Source organism: Monodon monoceros, unplaced genomic scaffold (assembly GCF_005190385.1).
Source record: "Monodon monoceros isolate NGI ecotype Baffin Bay Population unplaced genomic scaffold, NGI_Narwhal_1 Super_Scaffold_3, whole genome shotgun sequence".
Classification (NCBI taxonomy): Eukaryota; Metazoa; Chordata; class Mammalia; order Artiodactyla; family Monodontidae; genus Monodon; species Monodon monoceros.
The window spans coordinates 54,786,231-54,807,702 of NW_021703780.1; the positions used below are offsets into that span (position 1 = coordinate 54,786,231).

At 38.9% G+C, this 21,472-nt stretch overlaps 1 protein-coding gene across 4 annotated transcripts in view; it reads left to right on the plus strand.

Moving 5' to 3' along the window:
- The window catches only part of GOLGA4 (golgin A4), a 113,843-nt gene that overhangs the window by 66,561 nt on the left and 25,810 nt on the right, over positions 1-21,472 (plus strand). For all 4 annotated transcript variants that reach the window (XR_003796798.1, XM_029243980.1, XM_029243979.1 and 1 more), the window contains 9 exons: positions 822-950; positions 3,473-3,628; positions 5,309-9,534; positions 10,090-10,211; positions 10,613-10,743; positions 17,029-17,142; positions 19,296-19,316; positions 19,496-19,564; positions 21,069-21,144. Coding sequence is in view for 3 of the 4 variants with exons in the window: in XM_029243980.1 (XP_029099813.1) it covers positions 822-950; positions 3,473-3,628; positions 5,309-9,534; positions 10,090-10,211; positions 10,613-10,743; positions 17,029-17,142; positions 19,296-19,316; positions 19,496-19,564; positions 21,069-21,144 (5,044 nt within the window). In the remaining variant the exon portion in view is untranslated. The remainder of the gene's footprint in view (positions 1-821; positions 951-3,472; positions 3,629-5,308; positions 9,535-10,089; positions 10,212-10,612; positions 10,744-17,028; positions 17,143-19,295; positions 19,317-19,495; positions 19,565-21,068; positions 21,145-21,472) is intronic.

Below are 21,472 nucleotides of genomic sequence, written 5' to 3' on the forward strand. Positions count from 1 at the left end.
CCTCATTTTGTTTTATTTGATTATATTAAATTTTTGAATTTATTTAGGGTGATTTGACATTTTTATAAGATTGAGTCCTCCTATTCAAGAAAGAACAAGGTCAATACTTTTTTTTTTTAAAATAAATAAATTCATTTATTTTTGGCTGTGTTGGGTCTTTGTTTCTGTGCAAGGGCTTTCTCTAGTTGTGGCAAGCGGGGGGCCACTCTTCGTCACGGTGCACGGGCCTCTCACTGTCGCGGCCTCTCTTGTTGTGGAACACAGGCTCCAGACGCGCAGGCTCAGTAGTTGTGGCTCACGGGCCTAGTTGCTCTGCGGCATGTGGGATCTTCCCAGACCAGGGGTCAAACCCGTGTCCCCTGCATTAGCAGGCAGATTCTCAACCACTGCGCCACCAGGGAAGCCCAATACTTTTTAATAAGTAGTAGTACATGCCTGGAAAGCTAGGCATAAATAGATGGGTGTAGCCAGAACACCTTGACCATGGTGGAGTGCCCTCTCTGAGAGCATCCTTATTCCTCCTACTGTGCTTCCCTATCCTGATTGGTGGGGAACATCTTTGTATGATGTGGAATTGGAGCTTCAACCCCATAGGACTGACCATTGCAGCTGCAGCTCTCTTTGTCTTAAATGAGGAGCAACACTTTATTGGTTTATCTTTTAACTCTCAAGAGTTTAGTGACTTTTGATTTATGTGGGAAATATGTTCCAATTTTTCCTCTTAAGAAGCTATTAACTTGATTATAATAAAGTATTATTTAGTTGTAGAGTTACATATTTTATTCTGGGTGTCTCACTTTAACTATTTGGTTGTGTTTCAGAAATCCTCAGAACAAATTGCAAAATTACAGAAGCTTCATGAAGAGGAGCTGGCCAGCAAAGAGCAGGAACTGACTAAGAAGTTTCAGACCCAAGAAAGGGAATTTCAGGAGCAAATGAAAGTAGCTCTTGTAAGTACCTATTTTGTTTTGGCCACATTATAAAGTTGTCAGCCCCTCACCCCTGCCTCCCAGCTTGAGGTCACGCTACTGGCAGCCTTAACATTTGAGTATGCAGAGAGGGTTGGCCGTAGGCAGGAATGAGGCTGTCAGAGCTTGTTAATTTAATATTACCTGAAAATTAAATTTTCTCATCTAACAAGCTTTCATTAATCAGTTTGTTTATCATTCCTCTCACCCTGGCTGTAGGCTGTGATTAGGGAGAAGTAAAGGGGAACATAGGGTAACTGAAGCAGCGACTGTGTAACTTAGGAAAAATGTCTAAAAACTCACCAGACTGAATATATCAGAGCTTAAGGTTCAGAGAGTTTGCCTGAATGCATTTTAAAGAAGACAAAATGAAAATAACCAAGTAGTTTTCATTTTAAGTAGAATAATTTCAGTAATTTTCAATCCATATGATGTTTAAAAAGATAAAGTAAAATGAGAAAACTGACTGAACTAACTAAAACAATAACCAGAAAAGCAAAGATAGAAAGATTTGTTGGAATAGTATAATTTGGAAGTTTAAAGCAAAAAATTTTTTCTCTTGAACTGTGAAGTATTAATGCTGAAAATGTAGTTTACTGTTTTTATATGAAGCTATTATCCATGAGATAATATGTATAATTAAAAAATACTTTTAGTATGAAAGGATGAGAAATAGTTTTTATAATTTTAATCTTTTTTTTTTTTGGCTGCATCGGGTCTTAGTTGTGGCACACGGGATCTTTGTTGAGACATGCGGCCTTCTCTCTAGTTGTGCCGTGCGGGTTTTCTCTCTCTGGTTTTGGTGTGTGGGCTCCAACGCGTGTGGGCTGTGTAGTTGGCGGCACACGGGCTCTCTCGTTGTAGCACGCAGGCTCAGTAGTTGTGGCATGTGGGCTTAGTTGCCCCCAGCATGTGGGATCTTAATTCCCCGACCAGGGATCAAACCTGAGTCCCCTGCATTGGAAGGCAGATTCTTTACTACTGGCCCACCAGGGAAGTCCCTTTAATCTCCTTTCTTTTACACATTTTTTTTTCACTCTCAGCTGGACCTGGGGCTCTGAGGATTTCCAGCAGCTGTGATCCTTGAACTGAGTCAGGGAGTTCTCTAATCTCTGTGGGGCCAACAGGCACATGGTTTGACAGTGCTGTTGGCTGAGGTTAGTGGTTTAGTCCGTGGTTGTGAAATGTACACCTGTACGGGTACATATTTGTATTCTTTGTTGGTCCAAAAAGGATTTAAAGTTGTTTACAAGAGTACTTAAAAACTATAACACGATAGCATACCTTTAAAATAGGGACAAGGAAATAAAGGAACAAAGCGAGACATTAAGGACCTAAATGAAGCTGGGAATGATGCTAAAAATTCAAGTCATAAAGACCTGCTGTGGGTTTTCATGCTGGAGTAATTGGGGGCACTGAGCCTTGAACATTGGCCTTGTTAATACTGTGTTCGGGAACTGATATATTCAGACATATTCCCACTGGCGAGCACAGGACACAGACACACGTAAAACACGTATGTGCACATGCTCTCGCCCCCTTCCACTCCCCTTCCTACCTAGTTTCTCAAAGGAGTTAGCTTGGAGTTGAGAATCAAAATTCTTCAGACTATTAAAATTTCTTCTTTTATATTTATGGACGTAGATAGAGATGCATTTAACATATAGTTTACATTAAACAATATAACATTTTTTAAGTGATGTTTTTAAATTGATGTTATAGAAACTAATATTTTCTTATCAATCTACTTATAATATGGTACAAAATCTTTACTTAAGGCAATATGCTTCACCAGAGTGAAATGGACTGAAAATATTACTGTTGGCCACATGAACCCTAAGCAATAGGTATAGAGAAGTATACTTAATTGGAGTCCAAAGTCACTAAATGTCAAAAGTGCTCTCTGGAGCTTCTCTTTTCAGAACAGTAAATGTATTAATATGAATGCTGATATATACTAAGGACAGTCAAAGAAGAAGCTTGTCAGGGCCAGACCATCTGAAGACATATATAGGCTTTTATAAATATTTCCTTGATGTAATCCATATATTCACATGTAATCTTCTAATTTTGATTTGCTTTTCTGTGTGGGGTTCCCTATTATAGTGAGGTATTTCTCATAAATCATAAAAATTTCTCAGCCTAGAGTTGAAATACCAAACTGGCATGCAGAGAAGAGGTAGTAACAATTGTGTGACCCTGCACATTCAGTGATATTTTGCAAAACATTTTAAGTAGTGAAAAAATAGCAGACGTAGTAGGGTTACTGGAACAAAATTTTTCATATCAATAGTGATTGTGACAAAGATTGGCCAGATCACACGGAAAAAGCCACAGTGCCTTATTTCTGCAGACCAGGGTGTGGGAAGAGAGGTAATGATACTGCCTACCTCGCAGGGCTGGTGTGAGGATCAAATGAAATGAATGAATGATTCCTGTGGCAGTGCTTTGGGAATGCTGAAGATCTACATGGGTCTAAGGTGGTGTTACTGTTTTTGGCACAGGAAAAAAGTCAGTCTGAATATTTGAAGATCACTCAAGAAAAAGAAGAGCAAGAATCTTTGGCCTTGGAAGAGTTAGAGCTGCAGAAGAAGGCAATCCTCACAGAGAGCGAAAACAAACTTTGGGACCTTCAGCAAGAAGCAGAGACTTACAGAACTGTAAGTTTAAATACTCTTCAGGTTCCACAGCTGTGGAACTGCTTGTATAGGAAAACTGTTGTTATCTCTGCAGTCAATATAAGGTTGTAGAGAAGCTTTTGTTTTAGATTTACATATACATGCACTCCATTCATTATTAGGTAGTAAGAGCTGTTCATGGGAGTGGTTTTGATGTCTGTTACATGGTGCTCCTGACCTGCCTTTAGCTGGCTGTATTTCTGTCAGCCACTCGCTCTGATTCTTTGCCCTCAGGCTGTGCAGCATCTTAGCTCCACTGCTTACTCACCTTTCATCTTTAGGAAGTGGCCTCATTTTGTACGCAGCACTTGCCCTGACACCTTCCTGCCTGTTCAGCTTCATCTCGTGCCACGCCCTGGACATAATTCATTCTCTGTTTATATCACAGTTTAGTTACCCCATTGCTCTACTTTGACATTTAACTTTTCCCCAATTTTCCCATATTATAAATAGTCCTGTGGTGAGCATGTTAGTATATATATCTCCGTGTGCACATTTTAAAATCCCTCTGTCCTTCCCCTGAACAGTGTATGAAATGTTCGACCTATTTTGAATAAACTGACTGATGTTATTTAGACTTTTTAGCCTTTTTGCTCTGATTTAGACAGTGACACAGTCACACTTCTTACCCCAATTTCTATAAGGGATTTGTTTTTTTTTGTGGTACATGGACCCTTCACCGCTGCGGCCTCTCCCGCTGTGGAGCACAGGCTCCGGACGCGCTGGCTCAGCAGCCGTGGCTCACAGGCCCAGCCGCTCCGCGGCACGTGGGATCTTCCCGGACCGGGGCACGGACCAGTGTCCCCTGCATCGGCAGGCGGACTCTCAACCACTGCGCCACCAGGGAAGCCCTCTTACCCCTATTTCTAAACTGTATTTTATTTTCCCACTTCCAACATTTCTGTAAGGTGGCATGGTAGAGAGGAATGGGTACTTAGGAGGCCTAGATCTTTCACTTACTAGCTTTGTGAATTAATTATACCTTAATTTCCTTACCTGTCACCTGAAGAGATTGATATTTGGTAATTTCTTAAGACCTTTCCAGCTTTGACATTCCTTGGCTCTGTCTTACATTCCTTACAATGCCTTGACATTCCTTAGCTCTTTTCCTTTCAGTCAAGATTGATATTTTCATGAGATGATCATTTTACTATTACTTTTTGTAAATTACTTTGGTAAAATTTGTGTAAGTTCCTTCTTTTTGAAAAATATCTTCTAAGTAATAATTTTTGGGGTAAGAGCCAGATACGTTATTTTTCTTCCAGAATTAAGTTATGAAAGTAATAGAATACTATTATAGGCCTTTTAACAAAACAGAAAAAAATACTCATCTTTCTACCAGCAGTTACTATTATCTACGTTATGATTTATTTCTTTTTCACTATCCATTCAGAATATTCTTGAAAAAACAGGTAGTTGAAATAGTTACCCAAATAGGTAGAAAGAATCTGGAATTTTGAGTTGTGTAAAAAATAGAATCTTTTCTTTATTATATGATTCGTTTAGGAATTGAGCACAGATTCTTTGTCCTTTCTAGAGTTTGGTAAGATATGTAAAGTTGTTTATCTAAATTTTAATCTTTAAGTAGGTGTAGACATCATGTTATATATATCATTGCTAACAAATGTACTTTAATAAAAAGACATCTGTTTTCATTAACAGAGAATTCTTGAATTAGAAAGTTCTTTGGAAAAACGCTTGCAAGAGAATAAAAATCAATCAGAAGATTTAACTATTCATTTGGAAGCTGAAAAAAATAAGCACAATAAAGAAATTACAGTCATGGTTGAAAAACACAAGACAGAATTGGAAAGTCTGCAGCATCAGCAGGATAACCTTTGGACTGAAAAACTCCAAGTCTTAAAGCAACAGCATCAGACTGAAATGGAAAAACTTAGAGAAAAGTGTGAACAAGAAAAAGTAACACTGTTGAATGACAGAGAGGTTCTCTTTCAGGCCCACATAGAAGAGATGAATGAAAAGACTTTAGAAAAGCTTGATGTGAAGCAAACAGAATTGGAATCACTATCGTCTGAACTGTCAGAAGTATTAAAAGCCCGTGACAAGCTAGAAGAAGAACTTTCTGTACTAAAGGATCAAGCAGATAGAGTGAAGCGGGAATTAGAGGCCAAGCTGGATGAACAGAAAAGTCATCACCAGCAACAGGTTGACAGCATCATTAAAGAACAAGAGATGTCTATCCAGAGAACTGAGAAGGCATTAAAAGATGAAATTAACCAACTTGGGCTTCTTCTGAAAGAAAAGGACAAGCATTTAAAAGAGCATCAGGCTCATGTGGAGAATTTAGAGGCAGATGTTAAAAGGTCTGAAGGGGAACTCCAGCAGGCGTCTGCTAAGCTGGAGCTCTTTCAGTCACTGCAGAGCACCATGCATGAGCAGGTAGAAACATATGAGGAGCAGTTGGCCCAGTTGCAGCAGAAGTTGTTGGATTCGGAAACAGAAAGAATTCTTCTTACCAAACAGGTAGCTGAAGTTGTCACTCAAAAGAAAGATGTTTGTGCTGAGTTAGATGCTCACAAAATCAAGGTACAGGACTTAATGCAGCAACTTGAAAAACAGAATAGTGAAATGGAAGAAAAAGTAAAATCTTTAACCCAACGCTATGAGTCCCAACTTAAAGATAATATAGAGCAGGAACAGACAAAGCAACTCTTAATGGAAAAGGAAAATGTAATTTTACAAATGAGAGAAGGACAGAGCAAAGAAATTGAAATACTCAAACAGAAATTATCAGCCAAGGAGGACAGTATTCATGTTTTGCAAGAGGAGTATGAAAACAAATTTAAAAGTCAAGAGAAAAAGATAGAAAAAATTAAGCAGAAAGCAAAGGAGATGCAAGAAACGTTAAAGAAGAAACTGTTGGATCAGGAAGCCAAACTTAAGAAAGAGCTCGAAAATACTGCTCTGGAGCTCAGTCAGAAAGAAAAACAGTTCAATGCCAAAATTTTGGAAATGGCACAGGCTAACTCAGCTGGAATCAGTGATGCAGTGTCAAGATTGGAGACAAACCAAAAGGAGCAAATAGAAAGTCTTACTGAGGTGCACAGGAGAGAACTCAATGATGTCATAGCAGTCTGGGAGCAGAAACTTAACCAGCGAGCTGAAGAACTTCAGGAAAAACATGAAATCCAGTTACAGGAAAAAGAACAAGAGGTAGCAGAACTGAAGCAAAAGATCCTCATATTTGGGTGTGAAAAAGAAGAGATGAACAAGGAAATGGCATGGCTGAAGGAAGAGGGTGCTAAGCAGGATACAGTGTTGAAGGAATTACAGGAACAGTTAAACCAGAAGGCTGCTCACATGGTTTCTGCCTCACAGAATGAAGCTAAACTGAAAGCTGAACTTGAAAAGCTGGAGGTTGACCTGAATCACTCTCAGAAGGAAAATACTTTTCTTCAAGAGCATGTAGTTGAACTGAAGATGCTGGCAGAAAAAGATAAGCTTAAGGTCTCTGAGTTGACTGAGAAGCTGAAAACCACAGATGAAGAATTCCAGAGTTTGAAATCTTCACATGACAGAAATAAGAAAAGCCTAGAAGACAAAAGCTTAGAATTCAAAAAACTGTCCGAGGAGCTAGCAGTTCAGCTGGACATTTACTCCAAGAAAGCGGAAGCCTTATTACAAGCTAAAACAAGTGAGCTCATCAACATTAGTAGCAGTAAAATTAATGCCGTTCTCTCTAGAGTCTCCCATTGTCAACACCACACAACTAAAGTTAAGGAGGCACTACTAAGCAAAACTTGCAAAGTTTCTGAATTAGAAGCACAACTGAGACAGCTAATAGCAGAGCAGTACACACTAAATAGTTCTTTACAACATGCTGCACATCAGTTGGAAGAAAAAGAAAGTCAGATTAAGAGCATGAAGGCCGATATTGAAGGTCTTGTGACAGAAAAAGAAGCCTTACAGAAGGAAGGAGGAAATCAGCAACAGGCTGCCTCAGAAAAGGAGTCTTGCATCACTCAGTTGAAGAAGGAGTTATCAGAAAACATCAACGCTGTCACTTCAATGAAAGAAGAGCTTAAAGAAAAAAAAGCCGAGATCAGTAGTCTTAATAAACAGCTAACTGATATGAGTGCTCAACTTCAGAATAGCATCAGCCTAACTGAAAACAAAGCAGCCATTTCATCACTAAGTAAGCAACATGATGAAGCGCAACAGGAATTGCTGGATCAGGTGCGAGATTTATCTTTGAAAGTTGAAACTCTGAGTAAGGAGAAAACTTCTGCTCTTGAACAGGCCAACAAATTCTCAGAATGGAAGAAGAAAGCACAGTCAAGATTTACACAATATCAAAATACTAGTAAAGAATTGCAGATGCAGCTTGAGTTAAAAACAAAGGAAACCAGTGAAAAGGATGAGCAGATAACTTTATTGAAGGAGGACCTTGATCAGCAAAAGAAGAGATTTGAATATTTAAAGGGAGAAGTGGAAGATAAGAAGAGCAAGATGGAGAAAAAGGAACGTAATTTACAGACTGAGTTAAAAACTCAAACAGCAAGGATTGTGGAATTAGAGGAACATGTTACTCAGAAAGCAATTGAAATTGAGTCCTTAAATGAAGTTCTTAAAAATTACAATCAACAAAAGGATATCGAACGGAAAGAAATGATTCAGAAACTTCAACACATTCAAGAGTTAGGAGAAGAAAAGGACAACAGGGTTAAAGAGGCTGAAGGAAAAGTCTTAAGCCTTGAAAAGCAAGCATCTTCCATGAAATCTGAACTTGAATCTACGAAGAAAGAATTGGAACATGTGAATTCAATTGTGAAAAGCAAAGAAGAGGAGTTAAAGGCATTGGAAGATAGACTTGAGTTAGAAAGTGCTGCAAAATTAGGGGAACTGAAGAAAAAAGCTGAACAAAAAATTGCTGCCATCAAGAAGCAGTTGTTATCTCAAATGGAAGAGAAAGAACAGCAGTATAGAAGAGACAGAGAAAGCCATCTGAGTGAACTAAATACAAAATTGCAGGAAAGAGAGAAAGAAATTCATGTCTTGGAAGAAAAACTTAGGTCGGTGGGCAGTTCACCACAATCAGAAACATCAGTTGCACCCAGATCGGCAGAAAATGAGGCAGCATGTACTGAGCAAGAAGAAGCAGAATCCCAAGGCTGTGTGCAGAAGGCATGTGAAGAAAAAATCCGTGTTTTACAAAGAAATTTAATTGAAAAGGAAAAGCTATTGCAGAGGCTAGAGCAGGAAAAAGAAGGCACAATTTCTTCTCATTCTGAAATGCAGTGCGAATACCAGGAGCTCTTAATAAAGATAGAACAGGCTGAAGCAAAGCAACACGAGGATCAAGTGATGATAAAGCATCTTCAAGAAGAACTTGAAGAAAAAACCAAATACTCCTTGTTAGTATCCCATCATGTGGAAGAAGAGGGAGGTAAAAATAACATAGGGGCAAAGCAGAACTTGGAGAATGTGGTTGATGGTGTCCAGAAAGCCCTCCAGGAGAAGGATTTGACCTGTCAGATCTTGGAGCAAAAGATAAAAGAGCTGGATTCCTGCTTATTGAGAGAGAGGGAAGGACATAGAGTTGAAATTGAAGCGTTGACCTCAAAACTTGAAAGATTACAGGCTCTACAACAACAGATGGATGGAAAAAGTAAACCCATGGAAGTTTTGGAAGAAAGTGCTGAAGAAAAGTCCAAATCTCATGTGGTCCAACCCAGCTTGCTTAGTAACACGGAGGCTGAGCACAATGACCTGGAGTTTAAATTGGCAGGGACGGAGCAGGAGAAGCAGAAGCTGAGCCAGGAGGTGGTTAAACTGCAGAAAGATCTTCGAATGTTGCGGAAGGAACATCAGCAAGAACTGGATATCATAAAGAAAGAGTATGAACAAGAAATGGAAGAGAAAATCAAGTAAGTTTTTTTCAGTATGAATATTTTTAAGGCAATCCTCCTTAATGAGATCTCTCTTTTTTGTGTCTAATACAGTTAAGTTTCACAACCTAAATTTGTTAGTATCGAACATAAATATAATAAGTTAAATACCGAAGAGAACTAAAAACAATTTAAGGCAAGAGGCAGTGTTATTCCATGTCAGTTTAAGGGGAAAAAACCCTTTTCTTGCCTATGAGATCATGGTTATTAGGTACATATCCCAGTAATTATTTTTAAAATCATTTTTGTATTTTTATTATATAATATAGATGTGTATGTTGAAGAATTTTAAGTCGAAAGTAAAAATTCTCAAATCATCAGGACCATTCCCTAGAGTTAATCATAGTTTACTTACCCTTCCAGAAGTTTTCTGTGCCTGGAGACGCACACGCACATGCATGTGGATGCACATTCCCTTAAAAATGGTTGATATTGCTGAGGTCATACTATATACACTGTTGTGAAAACCAGGTAACTCTTTACAGCTTGTTTGTTGTATGACAGCAGTTAGCTCTTCATATTTTTGGTACTCAGACAGGAGCAGGAAGATCTTGAGTTGAAGCACAATTCCACACTAAAACAGCTGGTGAGGGAGTTTCATACACAGCTGGCACTAAAGGAACAGGAGCTGGAAATGACCATAAAAGATACCATTGGTAAGTAAACTTTTAAATTCAATTAAAAAACAAATCAGACTCAGCAGAGACTATTTATAATTTAAGTTTATTCTTTTCATACTGTGCTAAGTGCTTAAAGTAATTATAAACTGGAGAAAAAAATGATTCTTGCCCAAGAAAGTTCTCTGATGGGAAACTGTGCTGCCTGAAAGTGGCTTGCCTGTCAGAGGGGAGGAGCAGGTGGAAGAACCTGAAAGCATTACCTGATTAATTACCTAACGAAGACACTTCTGCTCCGTGAGAAGGGTACATTTGGTCAATTTGATCAATTGATTTTAGTCAAATTTAATTTGGAACAAGGGTTCTTACAGAAATTGGGGTACAGATACTAACTCTTACCTAATATGTTTTCTTGTATGTGTCCATTTTTTATTTATTAGATAAAGCCCAGGAAGTGGAGGCTGAACTTTTGGAAAGCCATCAAGAGGAGACAAATCGGTTATATAAAAAAATTGTAGAGAAGGAAGATGATCTAAAACGAACAGCCAAAAGATATGAAGAAATCCTTGATGTACCTTATTTTCTCTCTTGAAAATTAGCTGTAATAGATTTCATGGTAGTGCTAAAGAAGATAGGCTGTCAGATTTCCTGTTTTTTCTAGTGTAGAAGGTTTTTTTTGGGGGGGGAGTCAATATTATTCAAATTAGTATTTCTCTACTGTTTGCAGATTTATAAGGAGTCTAACTGATTTCTGCTAGGATTGTAATTTTCTGATCAGTTTCTGCTAACCAGGCATATAGGCCACTTGAAGCAACAGTGAGTGAGTAGGGGGAAGAATGGATTCTCTTCTATGTCTTTCTCCCAAATTCAGACCAAATTGTGAGAGCACCAGACTAAGAATTGAGAGCTTGTGCTTGGGACAGGTAGTGTATGTATGAGCTTTAGCTGGGAACTTTCCAGGAGGGCCAGTTAACTTTATTTAATCCCTACCCAATTTGCATAGGTTTTGTTGCTCTCAAGGGAGAAAAAAAAGATAGAAAAAAAAAAAAGGAATACATCAGCCAAATCTTTTATATGTAGTTTGGAGGCTAAATTCAATGTACTTATTCTTCTAGTGGTGGATTAGTATTGTCATTTTTGCGTATGAAGATAAGCCATGAATGCTAGTGAGTATTTGGACTGCAGAATATTTTTGAATGTAAAGCAGTGTAAATTATTCTTTGCTGGATTGCAGATTCTTTTTTTTTTTTTTTTTTTTTTTTAATATATTTATTTATTTATTTTTGGCTGAGTTGGGTCTTCGTTGCTGCGTGCAGGCTTTCTCTAGTTGCGGCGAGCAGGGGCTACTCTTCATTGCAGTGTGCAGGCTTCTCATTGCGGTGGCTTCTCTTGTTGCAGAGCACGGGCTCTAGGCGCTCGGGCTTCAGTAGTTGTGGCATGTGGACTTGAGTAGTTGTGGCTCGTGGGCTCTAGAGCACAGGCTCAGTAGTTGTGGCGCATGGGCTTAGTTGCTCCGCGGCATGTGGGATCCTCCCGGACCAGGGCTCAAACCCGTGTCCCCTGCATTGGCAGGCGAATTCTTAACCACTGCACCACCAGGGAAGCCCAGCAGATTCCTTAGTTACTGCAAGCCTTATTTCACTATGTGCTAAAAACCATTTGATGATTAGGAATGCATAAATTAGAGAATCATGCCTCAGCTGACTATGGCAGCAGTAGAACTCTGAGCCAGGAACAGATTCTAGTAGTAATTATTTTATTTTATTTTTTAAAGTTTTATTTATGTTTGGCTGCACTGGGTCTTCGTTGCTGTGTGCAGGCTTCCTCTAGTTACGGTGAGCAGGGGCTACTCTTCGTTGCGGTGCGTGGGCTACTCTTCATTGCGGTGCGTGGGCTGTTCTTCGTCGCAGTGCATGGGCTTCTCATTGTGGTGGCTTCTCTTGTGGCAGAGCACAGGTTCTAGGTGCAGGGGCTTCAGTAGTTGTGGCATGCAGGCTCTAGAGCACAGGCTCAGTAGTTGTGGCACACGGATTTAGTTGCTCCGTGGCATGTGGGATCTTCCTGGACCAGGGCTTGAACCCATGTCCCCTGCATTGGCAGGCAGATTCTTAACCACTGCAACACCAGGGGAGTCCCAATTATTGTAAATGTATTTGAAAAAGCTGAAATTACATGATACATGAATATAAATGTTACCTTCGTGTAATTTTTGAGCTTTAGACCTCACTGTGAAAGAAAATTTGAATGATTTCACATTTTCCTATACTTACCTAGGGTATATTATGTGAAGCTTTAAAAATTACTGTTGTTTCTTGAATGCTTAGAGAATGTTGGGATTGGAAGATACATTACAGCTAGTTTAGGCTCATCTTCTATTTTTGTGCTTTTTTGTGTGTGGCAGAAGCAGGAGAGTGAGTGCAGCATAGTCAGATGATTTCCCTAAAACTACACGTGGCGAGTGGTAGAGCACTGATTCTTCATTAGCTTCATATATTTTATAAAGGCTTCTCCCTAAGGAAAGAACTTGGATAGTTAAGTCAGGGAGCTTCATTCGCAGGGGATAAACTGTGTCACGGCTGTAGTGTTCCCTTTTGTGTACTACTTCTGTCTCTGAATGTGTGTGTATGGGGGTGTGGAGGTAGCACACAGTACACTTTCCAAGGTCACAACAAGCCTCTGTAGGTGGAGGGGTGAGTGAACAGGGAGACAGGTAGCAGTTAATCTCTGGTATCGTTCCTCCTGGAAGATCTGCTGTTTATTAGAAAATAAATGGTCCTCCCAGCTTCAGGCTTGGAGTAAGTAGAGCAAGTGGGCAGGAAGTGGAGGGTGGGCCAGAGGACTCAGGTGGACTCTTCCCCAGGCCCCTTCCTGCGCCTTAGACCAGCACTGCCCATTAGAAATACAATGCAAGCCACAAACGGGATTTAAAATTTTCTGGTATTCACATTAAAAAAAAAAAAAAGAATCAGCTGACTTTAATTTTGGTAATAATGTTAGCTGACCCGTTACATCCAAGACATTATCACTGCAAGATGTAGTCAATATAAAAATGATATATGTATTAATTCTCTGAGATTCAGTGTGCTTCCACGTTGGCAGTCCATCTCAGTTTGGATTAGTCACATTTCAAGTGCTTATAGCCAGAGTACAGGGTGGCCAGTGATTAAATCAGCAGTCCCCATCCAAATACATACTCTGTCTTGAAGAGTTTTTTTTAAAACAGCATATATTGCTAAAAGCGATATTACCAATTCTAGGTAAACACCATATTGCTTTGATTCTGAGACATATTCTCTTACCATTCTCCAATTTAAAGTTTTCCAGAATTGGAGTTTTATATGGATTTGTATGTATTATGTATTCCTTTTTTTTCCCTCTGAAAAAGCTGTTATCAGATTGATGATTTGTCTTAATGATGACATTGTAGAATGCTATATTTTTCTCATCCATTAAAATAATTCCATGATTTGTTGATAGCACAGTGGAGCACAGAGACATTTTCATTTTCTTGCTTTCACTGTCTTAGCTCACATTCTTACCGTTGCTTGGAGGAAACTGAGAGCTTTGTCATCCTAGATTCACGCCTCCCATCTTCCTCAGCCCCTCACACATCCACATCCACACATTTTTTAGGACATGAAATCTGCTTATCTTCCCTGATTTCCTAGGCAGGGAAGTCACCTTTCTCCCTTTAATTGTGGATCTCCAGCACATTCTCCAACATGTAACAGACTCTCAGCTGTAGTGTTTCGTTGACTCCCATTGCCTGTTCCTCTCCTCTTAACTCCACTGCTTCTGCCATGGTCTAGGCTGCCGTGTTCCATTTGGTCTGGCCTACTGTATTAATTTCCTGCCTGGTCTCCTTGCTCTTGTTTTTTTTCCCCGTAAAGTATTCGTCTCTTCCTGTCAGAGTTATTGTCTATCTGGAAACAAAAGGGGATCATATCCCTTCCCCTGAACACCTGCAGTGGCTTCCTTGTCCTGGTGACCCCATCCTCCGGGTCAGTCTGTGGTCTAGCTGAGCTCAGCTTTAGCTCCTTCTTCGCTGTATTTCACCTCTGCTCACGCTTTTCCTGGTGCTTCAAGAGTACATTCTCACACTTCATGAGTTAGTGCAGCTGTTGTCATCTCTTTTGGCAGTTTTCTTTAAAAGTTTTAAATTTATCTTGTATTCAGAAAAAAAATATTTGAATCAAATGTATTCCATGGTTTAAAGATCAAAATAATATAAAAAAAAGGTATACTTGGAGAATGGTCTATCATGAGAATTGCATCCAAACTTTTCTCTGTATTCTACACCCTGTTCTCCTTCTCCCTCCACAGGTAACCATTAGTTTCTTATGTAATAATATTCCTGTGTTTCCTTATGCAAACAGAAACAAAAATGAAATATATTCTTGTTTTTTCCCTGTCCTACCCCAGAGTTAGCTTTTTGAATATGCTTTTCTGCATCATATTGTTTTCACTTAGTTTTTTGGAAACCCCTTAAAATAGAATTAATCGCACCTGTCTTCCTTTGGTACTTTATTACTTCACTTACGACATGTTACTTTTGTCATACATATGTGTGTAAGAATGTATTAATGTATCTGTCCTCTCCTCTAGACTATTAGCATCTTGTAGGCAGGGATCTTGCTGTTAATCTCTAGTCTTGAGGACCTAGCCAAATGCTTGGCACACACTAGACACTTGGTAAGATTTTTTTTTTTTTTTTTTGCGGTACGCGGTCCTCTCACTGTTGTGGCCTCTCCCGTTGCGGAGCACAGGCTCCGGACATGCAGGCTCAGCGGCCATGGCTCACGTGCCCAGCCGCTCCGCGGCATGTGGGATCCTCCCAGACCGGGGCACGAACCCGTGTTTCCTGCATCGGCAGGTGGACTCTCAACTACTGCACCACCAGGGAAGCCCGACACTTGGTAAATTTGAAGGAAGTGACACCTGGTAGGGCAAAGGGAGCATTCATTCGGGGAGAGTGGCTGGTGACATCTGAAAGGAGTTGAGTCTCACAAGTAAGGGAGCTGACTGCCTTCGTCCCAACCTCAGAGCAGTCTCACTGGGAGGGAGTAGCTCTTACAGCTACATTAGATATAAAACTGGTTTCTTTTTGACATTTACTGTATTTTAGTGATTTGGTTTTGGCATAATAGTCTTTAAAACATAATTTCCATGTATGTGCATAAATATTCAGTTTAGTTTTTCTTAACTGTTTTTACTTCAGAGCAAGCAGTATTGCTTTCTTTCCCCCTTCAAGAAGACAGAAAGCTTTTACAAAGGAAATTATAGAACTGTTTCTTAAATTAGAAACAACACGTCAAGGATTCTTTTCCAATTTTTAGCGGGCTTGCTTTCTAGTGGTATCTCCCAGCTGCCAAAGGCAGTGTCAGACATAGCTGATTGTCATATCAGAATCTGGACCTAACTGAATAAGTAGCTGTAAGAGGTGATCCTTTCAAACAAGACTAGACCACATTGACACAGACATCCACACAGGATATGTGATGGTAGAATAAAAACAGTAAGTAAACCAGGATTGCAGGCAGTTACAGATTTACAGTAGTTTCTGATCAGTGGTGTTTTAGGGGTGGAGGCTGGGTTAGAGTGCCTTGGGCAGATGTTGAAGGAGGCTATTTACAAGATACCCCTGCTTTGCTTATGTTGAGAGAAGGGGTTCGTTCTTTTTTAGTTGGTCTAAGTTTCATGACAAGTGGTATTTAAAGTTAGATTTTCGAGGTGTCTTGTGGTTTGTTGCTTTATTTTGTGCCTTGGGGCCTGTTTTTGTTTTTGAGAATGATGTTTCTTGGCTCTTAAATCAGATAGCTGCTTGTGGCTGTTTTCCTGTTTAGTCTCTTACTCAGCAAGCACTTGTCCTGTCTTCATTACTCAAATCTGATCAATATTCCAATGTCAAATATTCTTTTAGCACAAAGGTTGTGCTAAAAGGTTATTGCAAGATTTATAAGAGCAAGGAGAGGTCTGGACTGCTTTGTACAACAAATGATGCCAATTATCAAGACAAATGAAAAAATTTAAGGGTGGGCAACAGCCTTTTACCAGGGCAGTCAGAACAGAAGAGAGAATGATTTGTATGCCAAATTTTACAAAAAGGATTTTTGAACCAGTAAATCATGTATTACTTTTGCAGCCTTGTCTGTTTTCTACAAAGTTCAGGGCAAATGGATACATTACGTTAGTTACCAATACATTGGACAGTAATTTTTTTTCAAAAATAGATTTTAGTTGAACATTTTACTCCAAAGAACTGCTGGTATGGTTTGCAGGTAGATGTGAAAGGAACGTACAGGTTTGCTAACTAGGGCAAAGAACCATCTTGATTTGTGCAGCCCTTCCCAAGGGGCTGAGAAAAAACCTCCACAACTTCTTGTGATCAGTAAGTTGCCAGCTGGTTGAGCAGTGCTGTGCATAAAACTAGTTTATATTGGATATTTTCTAGAAATCAAATCCTAGTGTAGAAAAGGCCAAAGTCTTAAAACAGAGATTCTGTTTTACAGTTCTGTCACAACGCTGTTATACACCTAAGTGTTGCTTGAACCTTGGAACCCTAGTTTAAGGGGAAAGAAACAGCTTGATGAGCTTTATGGGGTGGGGGCAGGAGGACTGAGGGTGGGAAAAGTCATCCTAGGAAGAGTGAGCAGCTTTTAAAAGGGCTTGGAGTTAAAAGTGGGGCGTGAAGGAAGGTGTTTAGAGCACAGTAATGAATTACAGTAAAAACAGTGGTTTGTGTTTCCAAAAATGTGTAGGTGTTGGTTTCTCCTACAAAGGTAGTTTTCTCTAGATCATGTTGCCTCTTTACTGCATTCTTTTTGATATGTTTGTTAATATTTTTTTTATTCTAAAGGCTCGTGAAGAAGAAATGACTGCAAAAGTAATAGATCTACAGACTCAACTTGAGGAGCTGCAGAAGAAATACCAGCAAAGGCTAGAGCAGGAGGAGAACCCTGGCAATGATAAAGTGAGGGGAACTGGACTTGGCTCCATAGGCTCCTTGAAAACATTGTCGTTTTCACTGGCTCGCCTACTAACATACCTACCTACCTCATCTAATCCTAACAAAAGACTTTCAAGAGGGAGATTCCTGCCTCTCTTTTATAGACAGTGAAACTGAGGTTCAAAGAGGTTAAATAAAATGTTGAAGCTCACACAATAAATATTCTATGGGGAATATAAAACCAATCTTCCAGACTTCAGAGCCTAGGGTGTTTCTGTGATACCTGTGCTTCTCAGTCCTTCCTGTGGAAAGAACAGCAGAGGAGAGTTAACCTCATAGCCCTGGGGCAGAGCCAAAAATGGTCCATAGAAAGTATGATAATTTTAGATTTTTATATTTTGTGCTAAGAATTCATATAAATTTTACATTCTCTATAACAGCAGTCCCCAACCTTTTTGGCACCAGGGACTGGTTTTGTGGAAGACAATTTTTCCACGGACCAGGGGGTGGGGTGGGGGGAGGATGGTTCAGGCGGTAATGTGAGCAATGGGGAGCGGCAGATGAAGCTTTGCTTGCTCACCTCCTGCTGTGAGGCCTGGTTCCTAAGAGGCTGTGGACCGGTCCACAGCCCGGGGGTTGGGGACCCCTGCTCTATAATATATCTTTATTTGTAGTTACATAAAAATGTTTTTAGTTGTATACCTTTGAGAAAAACAATGTCTCCTTTTCTCCTTTGTTAACAGACCAGTTGTAGATGCAATGGGATTATTTTGGAAAATTGCACTGAATTCGAAGAGATCTGGCACTCCATATCCAGGCTTTTTTTTTTCTTTCTTTCTTTTTTTTAATAATCCCAATCTTTAAGTAAAACTGATGCTATGAAAGGCCATGTTTACCTTGTGGCTTCTTGTCCTGCTGGGCACCCCAACAAGTGCACACCCGCAGGGCTTGTGGGCCCCCATTCAAGAATCCGGGCAGTGTACCGTTGTACATCTAAAATGTTCTCGCTCATTCCAGTATGGTCTTCATAGCTCTGTCATAAGGGTCTTGGGAAAGGTGGACACATTCATGGCTTCATCCTTTAGTTATAGAGGATTCATTACATAAGTCAGTGACCAGAAAGCAATTTTATAGACAACCAATTACATGGATCACTTTTCCAAAATGGAGAGAAGAGGACTTTATAAAAGGCTTTGCTATGCTGTGCTGCTTGGTACATATATCTTGATTATTAGCAACGAGCAAAGCTGAGTAGACTCTTTCTCTCTTTCTTTACTAGCTACTAAGTTCTATTATTTTAGGTGGGTTTTTTTGCCATTTGGTCACAATATGAATATACTTGGTGCTATTAAATGTTGCCTCGTATGAGCCAAATAAGTATATTCTACTCTGTAACATGTTCTTTTCCTTAGTATCAAATTAAGTATTAATGTTGCATAAAGTGGCACTGAGGCCTGTGTCAAGATGCCATAGAGTATTGAAACATTATGAAATTAATATTCAGGAGGTCTTTTGAATCCTTTACCTTGTAGCATAAGAAAGGAGAAACTATCCTTAACTTTTATGTCTACTCTAAAAAATATTTTTCTATTTTATTCTTTATGAATTTTTATTCTTTTCCTTTTTGAGCATCTTTTGGTGCTTCTGGGATATCTTGAACTACATGTCAGTGTTGAGTTCAATGAAAAGTAATTTGTGATTATTGTGTAGAGTGGATTCCCAGAAATGGTCCTTTAGAATTTTCCTTAAAGTGCCCATATGCTATAAATAGATGTTAATATGTTTAATTTTTTGAAATTGCACAGATAATAGATGAATACATGCTTGTTAAAAAGAAAAAGTCAGATAATACAAAAGTATATAGATAAACCCTTCCTGGTGGGTACCTCCTTTTCCCAAGTGGTAATCATTGTTAGGAGTTTGGTGGGTGACTTTCCAGTCATTTTTTGTGTGTGTTTACCTATCTTTATGTATATTTACATTTTAATAGTTTGTATAGCAACATAGACCAGGTTTAAAAGCAAATATTTAAAGTTGTCTCATCTCAAATCTAACCACTCTCTTAAGACTGTAACACTAAATTTTTGTTTCCTTGTAATTTCATATTGCTCCATTTTATTATTTCTTGTAGATTTTATTATATGCACTAATATATTTTTTTTCTTTTCCATTTTTAGGTAACAATTATGGAGCTACAGGTAAGACTAGTTTTTCATTGAATTTGAGTGAAGGTAGTCCATTTTCAGGAGCATTCTGTACTTTAGGTTAAAACATAAAGAGCCTTGTTCTCAGGAGAAATTTACCAAGCAGTATAGAAATGTATCCAGGCAATGATGAAGCCCATATGCATCTCAGATCTGACTTCTTGTTCTTTCAGACACAACTAGCACAGAAGACTACTCTAATCAGTGATTCAAAGTTGAAAGAGCAAGAGTTCAGAGAACAGGTACAGGTCTAATTGGTGCCTTTTATTTTGAGATGACTTCCTTGATTTCTGTTAGTATGTTCTTGGAACTCATTTAGCTAGTTTTAAAAAAATAACGGATTTAATACTCATTTATTAATTGACTTTGCAATCTTGTCTTACACAGGAAATTTTATTCCCAAACCTGAAGGTGCTAGAGCATATCTTCATAAATTTGTGATCACATATATTTAAACAAGAACATTTGCATTCATATTATCTAGTTCCAGAACATTCCATCACCCCCAAAAGGAAGCCCCATACCCATTAAGCTGTCACGCCCTATTACCTCCTCCCCCCAGCCTCTCACAACCACAAATCTGCTTTTTGTGTCTGTGGATTTACCTATTCTGAGTATTTTATATAACTAGGATCATATTAATACATGAGCTTTTTATTTTTTATTTATTTATTTATTTTATTTATTTATTTTTTTGCGGTACGCGGGCCTCTCACTGTTGTGGCCTCTCCCGTTGCGGAGCACAGGCTCTGGACGCGCAGGCTCAGCGGCCATGGCTCACAGGCCTAGCCACTCCGCGGCATGTGGGATCTTCCCGGACCGGGGCAAGAACCCATGTCGCCTGCATCGGCAGGCAGACTCTCAACCACTGCGCCACGAGGGAAGCCCTAGCATGATGTTTTTAAGGTTCATCCATGTTGCAGCATATATCAGTACCTCACTCCTTTTTATGGCAGAGTAATATTTCATTGTATAGATATACCACATTTTGTTAACTCATTCATCAGTTGATGTATGTTTGAGTTGTTTCTACCTTCTGCCTATTGTGAATAGTGCTGCTAGGAACATCGTTTACAAGTTTTTGTTTGAATACCTGTTTCCTTCTTTGGGTTATGTACTCAGGAGTGGGATTGCTAGATCATATGGTAATTATATGTTTAGCTCTTTGAAGAACCATCAAACGGTTTTGCATTGTGGACACCATTTTACATTCTGACCACAAAGTATAAGAATTTCAACTTCTCCACATCTTCCCCAGCAAGTGTTTTGATTATAACTATCCTAGTTGCTATGAAGTGATATCTCATTTTGGTTGTAATTTGTACTTCCCTAGTGACTAATGATGTTGAGCATCTTATTATTTGTATATCTTCTTTGGAGCAATATCCTTTGCTCATTTTTAAGTTGGGTCATTTGTTTTTTTGTTGTTGTTGAATTGTAAATGTACTTTATATATTCTGGATATAAGTCCCTCATTAGATATATGACTTGCAAATATTTTCTCCCATTCTGTGGGTTGTCTTTTCACTTTCTTGATAATGTCCTTTGAGGCACAAACATTTTATATGTTTTTTCCTTCGTTGTCTCTGCTTTTGGTGTCATATCTAAGAAACCATATGTATTAATTTTTTTTGGCCTATATCCTGTATTCAGCATTAAGAAAATCTAGTGGCTACAGCAGTTTTTTTTTTACATATGCTTTCCATATGAATCTTATGATATGATTGGAATATTTGTTATTTTTAGATTCACAATTTAGAAGATCGTTTGAAGGAATATGAAAAGAATGTATATGCAGCAACTGTGGGGACACCTTACAAAGGTAGGAATGATCTCTCATCATGTTATCTATGGTTATCTTGTATTGGTGGACTTCTGGATGATTTTCATTTTTGTCTTTGCTAATCTCATTCTTTACAAGGAATATATTTTACCTTTGTAATTCACCAGTAACAACTAGTTTTATGGAAAGAATGGTAGTAATCTAAAAATTAATGCATATTTGTTGTAAAAAAAAATGCTGCCATTTTAAGTGAAACTGCAAGTTTCCACTTCATTCTTCACTCTCCAGCTGAACCTAGTTTACAATTTACATATATTTTTCCAGACTCTTCTGTGTGTATCCAGACATTTATGTAATCCACTATATA